This window comes from Protopterus annectens, chromosome 9.part0 (genome assembly GCF_019279795.1).
Source record: "Protopterus annectens isolate FY-2018-M chromosome 9.part0, PAN1.0, whole genome shotgun sequence".
In the NCBI taxonomy this organism is placed as follows: domain Eukaryota; kingdom Metazoa; phylum Chordata; order Ceratodontiformes; family Protopteridae; genus Protopterus; species Protopterus annectens.
The window spans coordinates 1,159,765,638-1,159,776,533 of record NC_056743.1 but is presented as its reverse complement, the minus strand read 5'-3'; the positions used below and the strand labels follow the sequence as shown (position 1 = coordinate 1,159,776,533).

Sequence of the window (10,896 nt, the reverse complement as noted above, 5' to 3'; positions counted from 1 at the left end):
TATTCGCTTACTTTTTGTTGTGCACAGCACTGTCTGTTCCTTGTTTAAAAAGTGAGACAATGAATTACAGTGATCACCTAAGGGAAAAGACTGCTTTTATTTGTTCAGTTTAAATTTTTTCTTACTTTTAAGTTTACTGTAATTCTGAGCTACTGGCAATTGCTGCCCAGCCTGTATAATTAAGTAATGGCAGGTGAATAAGTCCAGATGATGACAAAATGTGACTTAAACATCGGTAACACCTTAGCTAAGATTATGAAAACTCTTGTCATCTGACATTGAACAGCTAGTGCGCAGTTCCTGAAATATTGTAAGCTGAAGGAAAAGGAAGAAGCTATTTCAGAGGACTTGTTTGTTACATGTTCTGCACCCTTTAATGTGAAAAGCCATGAGGAGTTGTGAGGATGGTGAGTTAAACAAATTATTAAGTTGAGGGCTGTTTTTTTTCTTGTCCCTTCCAGAATTTTGATATTCAACTCAGAGATCTGTTCATTACCCACTTATTTGTTTCACATAAAGCCAAAAATTGGGTGGTGGGAACTCATAAGAATGTTACATTATAGGAAATGCATGTTTTTGCCCACGTTTCCTTCTTCACAAGAAGAAAATGTGCAACTACATTAATAGAGGAGCCATACTATACATGCTTCAGTCTGTACTGTAGCACTTGTTGTGTGCTTTTTACAACTTTCTCCAGAGTCCAGTACTGGGCTAACAGCTAAGCCAAACCCCATACCTATTCCCTTCCCCCTCCAAAAAGGCAGACTGCGGATCAATCACTTGTCTCCCCTGCTGCCCATTTCAGCACCAGGTCAGCTATTCAAACCCAGGCTGTTGGCATCATAGAAGGGAGCTGTGTGTCTGTGTCACTAAGCCAGCAGTTAAAGGCTCATTGAAGTCATCTCTACAGCAAGCTGCATTTGATTTCAGTCATTTTGAGAGAGCAAATCTACATAATCAAAACCACAGTCACAGTATGCAGTGCAAGTCATCTTCAACATTTTCTCAAGAGAGGCTGAGGTGAATTAATACATAATCTGCAACATCCCCTAAACTAAAACAACCTGGTGGGTGATGGAATAATTAAATGCAGGGCAAGTATAGTGTGGAAGAAATGCACTGTGATTCTCTAATCTCTTTGCAGTGCTTGTCATTAGTCCAAACAATAGCCTTAATCCCTTGCATTTGTTAGTCCAGCAAGTTGCCGTCTGCACAGCTTTAACACTGAACAATTAACATGCTTTCAAGAATGAAAGAGATGAGGTTAAACAAGAGGGAGGCCTGCTGATGACCCCACCCCCAACTCCTCCAAGCCACACCCAGCCTTGCCTTGAGACACCCTTTTGGGAGGACAGATGCTATTTTCTGTGATTCCCGAGCAGTGAAGGAAGAACAAGGAGGACTGAGTCTTCAGCCTTGACAGAATCCAGGATGTGAAAAAAGAGAGGTAAAAAGAAAAAGTATAGAAATGGACAAAGATTCAAATGTGTAAATACAGTTAGAGTAGATGTAAGAGAGGCAGAAAGAGAGTGAAAGACAGATAGTGTTAGATGTACAGTATTTGTAGCAACAAGAATACAGAGAGTAATAGTACAGAATAGCAGAAATAAAAAGAGATAAGTCTTGTGGAAAATAAGACTGTGTGGGTGTATGTGTGTGTGTGTGTGTGTGTGTGTGTGTGTGTGTGTGTGTGTGTGTGTGTGTGTGTGTGTGTGTGTGTGTGTGTATGTGTGTGTGCATGTTCCTTGGTAATGATTCTGTGAAAAGGCTATAAAAGAGATGTGAAAACAGAAAAAAAAACAGATAAAGAGCTTGAGCCCTGAAATTTTCATAAATTTGTGTGAGAGTATTTATTTATTTATTAGCCTTTGCTGGCCAGGAAAGTCTGACTGGGCAAAAATATTTTTCAGCAGACTCCAGGGAGAAAAGCTCCACACTGCAAATTACTTGTAATACATGTATTTGGGTAAGGCCAATCTCTAACCAATGAGATAGTTTAATTCAAGCACAAAACGGGAAAGTGACTAGCCTTAAAATGTCTAGTAAAGACAGCTAGCCTAGTACTTACCTATGAACCTGCAAGGTATCAGATGAATTACAAAAGATATAGTCAGATGTACATAAACACACACACACACACACACACACACACACACACACACACACACACACACACACACACATGCAAAATAGTTAATTGTTATGGAACTCCTTACTCCATAAAGTAAAAGCTTAGTAGGAAAAGAGCTGTGGAAAGGAGGACATTGAAAGAAACTTAAAAAAAGTTTTGTATTTAAAGCTGGTTGGTAGACAAGGACAGCCACAGCCCAAATTGCAAGAATAGTCAGAAGTCATCTAAAAGCAAATAAGAATCTTTGGAATATTCATTTTCAGTGTAAAGAACAGTCTGAGTTAAAGATGTTTCAGATTTAACAGAAGGTAAAGGTGCAGACGGAGTGAAGGCTGTTACCAGATACGAGAATATCTTGATCTGTTTATGTAATACAACAAAGATTTTAATCTCCATGGCATTTGAACTGGGGGCTTTCATCAGCAGATAAAAGAAACAGGTTGTTTACATTGCTTTTTAAAAATACTCCCATGGGGTAGTAGCTACATTTTCAGTGCATGCTGGTTCACAGGTATACAGCTAAGTGACAAGGGTCGTGAACAATCAGTCATATCAGTTTGTCATACAGAAAAAGAAAACTAGCTTTGCTTTCTCTTCAGAAAAGAAAAAAAAAGAGAGAAAATATACTTAGGATTTACCGTCCTGAGTCAATGGCAGAACTAACTATAAATAATGCCTTACTAATTCATTCCTTTTCTGTATACAATGACATCAACACATTGTTGTGTTTTGTTTGTAATTTTAATGGCACCACTGTCATACTTCCACATTCTAACTGCACTTTTTAACACTGTTTTTGATAACAAAAAATGCTGTGCCTTGCCTGGCTATTGTATGCGGCTCTGCCATTATACCTCCATTGCAATGTTATTTCTTTGATGTTCTATTAGCGAGATGTTGTTCTTGTGCTGTGGATTACACATTAGAAGAGAAGACTTCTAAAATGACGATGTAGTACTGCATGAGATCATATGTCATACTTTTGATATATCCTTATTTTGGAATAATTTACACACTGTCAGTTACACAGATGCTATCTCTCAGTTTAATTTCTCTAAGCTGTTTGGATTTCTGATACCATGTTGGGATTAGACCGCATTCCAAAATCAGGGCATGATTAGACTTCATGAAATTAGAATTACTTCACTCTTTGATATTAGACAAATATATTAGACATCTCAGCACCTGTGATATACCCAGAATAGTCTCCTTCTGTAATTCATGCACTGTTATGTGCATTGGTAGCATATCTAAGTTGTTGTTTGTCTTTTGTCTTTTCCCAGTAAGGGGTCGCCACAGCAGAACTCCGGTCCGCTAATGACTGGCAGTAGATTTTTATGAAACGCCGAGGTGCCAGCTCGACGCCCAACCTTCAATGAAGGCATGCCCATTTATGCACGCATGTCTTTCGAATGCTACCCAACCACGTGAAGGACAATGCAGACTCCACACACAAGACACTCCCAAGCCCAGCCGAGAATCGAATGGGAGAACCTCTTGCTGTGAGGTAACAACACTACCACCGTGGCATTCAGTGGTAGCATATCTAAGTATGATGTAGCTATCAACAGTTATCAACAGTTACAAAGTAGATGTGGAAAAAAAAAAAGATATAGAAGTCCATGAAAAATTACAAAAGTAGCATTGATCACTTGAAACTCAAGTAATTAAAGCGTCTTATGTATGGAGAGACACATAGTCATAAAATTCCAGGATTTGCAGGCAGAAATGAGTGCAATGTAAAAGAAAGATATGCAGATCATTCAACTGTAGAAGAAGCAACAGGTAAAATAAAAAAGAATTTACAATCATACTTAGATATGTATCTAAGTATGATTGTAAATTCTTTTTTATTAGACCTGTTGCTTCTTCTACAGTTGAATGATCTGCATATCTTTCTTTTACATTGTACTCATTTCTGCCTGCAAATCCTGGCATTTTATGACTATGTGTCTCTCCATACATAAGACGCTTTAATTACTTGAGTTTCAAGTGATCAATGCTACTTTTGTAATTTTTCATGGGCTTCTATATCTTTTTTTCGACATCTGCTTTGTAACTGTTGATAACGGTTGATAGCTACAAGAAAACCAGAGGCAGATCGATCTAAAGGCAAAGTCTTCACTCAAAATTGGGGAAGGGAAGGCAAGAGAAGTATAAATGATTTGTATATGTGTGTGTGTGTGTGTGTGTGTGTGTGTGTGTGTGTGTGTGTGCGTGCGTGCGTGCGTGCATGCGTGCGTGCGTGTGTGTGTGTGTGTGTGTGTGCGCGCATATGTATATTTATATTTTAAAAATAGTAGACATGCAACATGCAATGGTTTTCAGTGACCTCACAACTCCAGTATGGGGAGCTACATTACCCAAACCAGGGAGTGATTGATGACACTGTGACTGCAAAGTGACTGGGAAAACTTACCTAATCATCCCTTTCAGTGAACACAAATGTACACTTTCCTCCAGTGTTGCAGGACTGTGGAGTAGGAATATATGAATAAGGGGGGGTGTATCAGGTACCCTCTCATATGGGCATGCAGGGTGGCAGTGCTTTCTTTTAAGATTGCTGATATCAGCCCTGTACTATTAATGATCTGCTTACTGTGGTCAAGAGTTTGATTCCCTCAGACTCCATTTGCCTACTGTCTGACTCTGAACCTGCCTCTTAATAAGACAGTGCTCCCGAGCTAATCCTGGAAAAGGTCAACGTGGCTCATTGCTGTACCTGGTTAACAAATCTAAGTAAGTAAATAAATAAGCAAAAGTTGCTAAACAATCACTGTCTAGACTGTCCTTGCTTTGACATATAAAAAATATAATAAAAATCCTGTAATTCTGTTGACTCATTAGTAATAAAGTGTTTTTCTCTGAAGTATAGACATATAGAAACAGGTCCCCATGGTATTTATACAGCAGTCTGTCCTGCTGTATTCACAAAGCCCTATTCTGTAACGAGAAAGGAGTGCTTGTCAGACTTGACATCTGATAGTTTCTGGATGCTTTACTTGTATGCAGAAAAAAAAAACTTTCTGATGATGTGATGGCCATGAGTCTTAAGTAATACCCATGTCAATGTTCAAACTATGATTTTTATTGTTCCTTATTTTACACATTCTTTTAAAGTTCTGAGTGAGTATTTCATTTTACAATCTGGATTTAAGCTTAGGAAATAAGAGTCTTCAAAAATGGAGGCTCTAATTTGTTTTGTAAATGTATAAAGCAACAAGATTAGTTGTTCAGGTAACTGCGGTGGTGGTGCATAACTGCGGTGGTGGTGCTGCGGTAGCATTGTCACCTCACAGTTAGATGTTGCCCGTTCGATTCTCAGTTAGAGCATCTTCTGTGTGGCGACATGCGTAAATGGGTGTTCCTTCCTTGAAGGTTGTGCATTAGGCCTGGCAAGCCAGTACGTAAAAATCTATTGCCAATCATTAGCGGACCGGAGTTCTGCTGTGGCGATCCCTAACCGGGAAAAGCCGAAAGACTTTTTTATTTCATATAAAATCTCATATACACATGCGTGTGTATTTTATGATGGAAATGGAATCTGAAGTTCTGGAAACTATGGAAACCTCTAAATTTTCACTTTCATAAGTTCAAATCCCTAGTCTTGTCAGTAACATTATTGCTTTCTCATCACCAATAAAGCAGGCTTAGTAGTAAAAAAAAATAATTTCTGCTGTAGTAGCAATGTTGGAAGAGGAGTATAAAAAGATGGGCAAGAGAGAGAGAGAGACTACAGCATGATGGATTATGTAATGGAGCAGATAGGCAGGGATGCTGGTTTACCAGGAAGGCAGGAAAGCAAGAATTCCCAAGGATTTCCCTCATTAAGTGGTTGCAAAACAACTGAGACTGTAAATGAAGGAGGGGAAAGAAGCTCAGAAGAACAGTCTTTCCAAGCTTGTTTGCAAGAAGAAGGGACATGAGTGGGTCAGTACCACAGATACTGAGCCCCTTCCTTCTCAATGCAAGGGGCCCTACTTGCATTGAGTGAGAGCTGTCTAAAGGAGCCATCATCCAGGCAAACATGAAGGACTTTAGTTTTCTGTCTGTCTCAGATCATCTTCCTGGCTGCTGAGGGAGGGCATTCCCATCCCAAGAGGTGGACTTTCTGGCTTCATTCAGCTGGGGACCAGTACTATTTGCATTTCAGAATGAAACCTAGTTGTTCCCAAGTCAAGGAAATACTCAGCAACACTCTCTTCTCTGCAGCCCTATTTCATAAAGGACACATATTATCTGGGCATTTTTATTTGGGCCATAACACTATCCTGTAGATGGCTAATGTGAGCCTTGCATTATCCAGTGCCTCCATCGGACATCTGCATATTCCCACATGTATGCCTACTAGGGTTACCATAACTGCCTTGTATTACAATGCGCATGCTCCCACCTCCCCTATACCACTTAAGCGTCTATGTACACAAGAGCCTAGGGCAATCAGAAACCACCTCTCCTCTTCCTGACAAGATGGGTGATCTGGAAAGACCACTCAGTCCACCCCTGCCTGCCTGGCTCATAAAATGTCTGAAACACTATTCAGTTTCAGGTCACATGGGTCATAGTTAGGGCTTCATCCCTCTGTGCCACAGAGCTGAGCTAGGTAAGTCATTTGTGAAAATCAGTATGCACTATATTCCAAAGGAGATAGCTTTTCAAGGTCACAGACAGGACTGCATATATTTAGAGAAGGACTATAAACACTGAGTAGGGTCTGCACCAGTAAATCTTATAAACAGAGGATAACATCAACATGCTTATTCCCGAAGAAAGAAGATTGGGGAGACAAGCTAAAAACTTTAAATTGAGTGAAAAAATGTTCAAGAGAGTATCAGAGCTGAATCACTGAACATCTATAAACAAGAGATTGCAGTTTGAAGATGTTGTGCTAAGGGTAGAAATGAAATACAGGAAAAACATGTTTCCATAAAAATAGTATAGCTTGACCGAATCATGCTTTAAATGCAAAAAAAAAATCAGAAATACATAGAATGACTATAACAGAGTTGTTCTGACTGTGGAAAAGTTAGTTGTTAGTTAACTGAGCATTATAGCTTATCCAATAAATAGTAAAATCAAGATGAATAGGAAGGTCAAACAGCTTTTCCTTAGTCATCATTGACTATCTTTGTACAGCTTGGATTATAAGTAGAATGCAGTTCACACAGTGGAAATCTATATATTTAAACTAAGTTTGACTGAACTCTGTTTGAGAGGGGGTAACCATACCTCTAACTCCCAATATTAATGCAGACCTCCTACAAATGTCAGCTGACTGTATCCTACCATGAGGTTATAGCACCTCAGTGCGGACTAGGCTTATGGGCAGTGGATTCTCAGTGATATGCCAATTTGGGGAAACGGGTATCATTGAATCTCCTATAGACCTTCCCCTTTCACAGCACAGCAGTTACATTGTGTTAGTTAGAGAAGAGCAAAAAACAAAGCAGATCTGCGTGCTGCCTTTTAAACCAAGTGCTCAGTGATCATGAACTGACTTTTCAAAGCACGTTCAATTAAGATGGGCAACTTGACAATTGGAATTATATCTTGCCCTTAAGGTTTCTGGCCTTGATTAATTATTTTATAAACAAGAGTGCAGGAGTCTCCTGCTGTATGTGGAAATCCCACATAGAAATAAATGTTAGTAAGTTTACCATTTCCTTGGCAGAACATGATCAAATAGGTTCTGACCAGTCAGCCTATGATTAACCTAACCATGTAGCAGTCAAACACCTTCAGTGCAGAGACAGAGGGTTAGAATGTTATTTGGACATGTATACTACTTTCCATACAGGTCATAAACTAAAGTGCTATATAAAGTGGAGTTACTTACTTGTAGTGGAAGGACTGTAAAATAAATCTGGGAATCATACAGGATGCTAAATCCACCACCAAATGACTTACAAGACATAACATTAGACAAGGATAGTGTCTGTATTGTTGAATAGATTTGTTTTATATTGCATGTGTCATGCAGACTCATCTGAAAGTGCTTTGTAAAGAAACAAATAAGCCACCGATGTGTGTGAATTTTGATTCATCTGCACTTTCATACACTTTCTTTCTTAAACTGCTTTCGAAGCATTGAATTAAATATCAGTGGGGCAGAAGCTACTTTTATACAGTACCTTTACATACTACATCACAAAGGATTTCACCATCCCATTAATCTGATACCAACAGAGCAGAGACTGTGCAACAGAACAGAATTAAGATTTATACAACTCCATTCATACACATTTATCGTGAAGCACTTTATAGCTCGTGACAGCAGTGGTAGAAATTTATTTCCCCTGTGGGATACTGAGCAGCTAAGCATAGCACAAGAAAGGAGGAATAAAGCATACATGACTGGGGTGGGGGAGTGTACATTTATAGCAGACAGGGAAAGAAGTTTAGATATATCGTTTAGTGGATTAGTGGTGATGGGCAATCAGAGAGTTTTGCATTTGCAGTTCGATGCTGCAATTTCAAATAGTGGTAATGTCTAAACTGATAAAAATTAAGCAGAGAGATTAAGGCATGTGGGGTGATAGCAGGCAGAACTGAAGGAAGACAAAATAACATATGCAGACTAAAAGAAAGTAGACAGAAATAGAGTAAGGACTGGTCAAGAGCAAACAGAAAGGAATGAAAGAAGAAGTGGATAAAAAGAAATTAAAAGTGAATGACACTTAATAGGAAATAAGTGAGGGCATGGCAGACTGATGATGATCCAAAGAAAAGTGGGTTAGAATTGAAAAAGACTGAGTGGGAGAGAGTAACAGAGAAATTCAGGCAGTTAGCCAGAAATTAAGGCCAAAATCCTGTATTGTTGGTTATGGATTTTAGATTCTGAGATTTACTGTGTTTTGTATACAATTATATTGACATATTTATGCATGTATTTTTCTGTGAAGAAAACTCAATATTCCTTTCATTGTTACAGGAACTATAAAGAGGAACCGAAACGCAAAGTGACTGAGACTACTAGAATGATAAAGTGAAAAGCAGAGTGCCCCCCTCTTTCAGGAGGTATTTCTCTTAGCCAAGAAGTTTTGTATAAAACTTGGAACAAAGGACTGCTGGGAATCAGCTGGACAGTTACATACTGCAAGGGGAAATCAAAGAAAAAATGTGGAGATTTGGAAATGTATGACTGCATGACTACAGCAATGAAGGATATTTGTAACTGGAATTAAAGGAAGTAACACAAAAGGTCACAAGGATTCTTACTCTCCAGATGTTCATTGGCGGATCTCCAGTATGGAACAGAGCAAACAACATTTGCAGCTGGAACAAAATGTGGAATAAACAGTTACATTATACCAAAATGTATGCTACAGCTTTCAACTGTTCCTGGAACACCCTGATGAGTAAAGTGGAATATGAGCACCAAAGCACACAGGTTGGGAGATAAAGTCGAGGAAATCATCTCTAAACATTGGACATGGAGTTGCTCTATTCAGCTGGGACAGCGGGAATGTTCCTGGTACTGCTAGCCATCCTAAGGCCCTGGATTGTTCAGGCTGTTGAAACTAGCTCCCTGCCAGCACCCACCTCAGCCGTTGATAGTTCAGAGATTGTGGTGAGTGATAAATGTTGTAGCGGAAAAGGCAGTCACTAACATGAAGTAATTCATTTTAATTATATTTTATTTATTTATTTTGCTTTTCACGCTTGGCACATCTGTTATATCCTTTTAAATGTTCTAGTCTACCACTGTACTTGTCCTGGCATTTTGTTGGTGTGCCCATATGTTTATGTTCATCATTATTTGACCATTTTTGGTTTTATATGATATCCACAAGGACACATGATCCGCTTTAACTCCTTGTTAGTCTTTTATTTATTCATTTCTTTGCTTGTTTTAATTGAATAAATGCATTAGTATTTTAAGGGCACCATTTTCAGTATTCACTTGGAAAACAGCAGACAAAATTACCTGGCTATTAAAAATCCATATACCTATATTATGTACTACTTTTCACCTTAATGGTTTACAGTAACATTGCACATGAATACTGTGGGATTCAAACACTTGTCTGGAAATGTAATGCTTTACAATTCACTTGTTCAACATCTCTGCTTTATTTCCTGCTCTTGTTACCATAGATGAAGTCAAAGGATCCACTACTGAAACCCCCATACGTGGTTTGTTCAGTTACAGCATTAAAACATAAACCTATGCAGGGATATACCAAACCAGTACACTGCAGGTTGCCAGCTGAATCCAATAAAAAGCACAAAACTTTTTTAGGTGACTGACCGATCACATGTGCATGACATAATTGCATTAAGTAAGTGCCAGAGACAGAAAAACAAACTGTAAAAGGATGAAGTTACTCCAGCACCACATATGATGTAGGCCAGCATCTAACTGACAAAGTAAGGGGATGTGGACAGATCACTAAGCCACAATGGAGGTTTTTTAAGAAGATGAAAGTGAACTTGTGTCAAAAAGACCTTACCTTCTGTTGGGGTGGTGTCATTAAAATTGAAACTCTCTTCACTTCTATGATCCTGGCTCGAAAGGCTGAATGTAGGCACACCATGTCACATATAAAAGTAGCTGGAGATGGAAATAACATTTCTAGAGCGCACCTATATAAACAGATTTAAGGGTGAAAGAACTGTACCAAACTTTGTTCTGTATGAGTTTAGGATCTGCATATATTTTAATAACACACGGACAGAATTCTGGTAGAAAACTTATAGCAAATCAGAAAATTTCTGATGCCAGGTATTTTTGTAATTAATATGCTTTATTATTCCTGCAGACT

General features: G+C 38.7%; 1 protein-coding gene across 1 annotated transcript in view; it reads left to right on the top strand.

The window, feature by feature from the left end:
* Window positions 1-1,365: 1,365 nt before the first annotated feature.
* Window positions 1,366-10,896, top strand: part of LOC122811893 (matrix metalloproteinase-17-like) — a 609,760-nt gene continuing 600,229 nt past the window's right edge. The window contains exons 1-2 of the mRNA XM_044084040.1: window positions 1,366-1,447; window positions 9,063-9,701. Of these exons, the coding sequence (XP_043939975.1) occupies window positions 9,564-9,701 (138 nt within the window). The 5' untranslated portion in view covers window positions 1,366-1,447; window positions 9,063-9,563. The remainder of the gene's footprint in view (window positions 1,448-9,062; window positions 9,702-10,896) is intronic.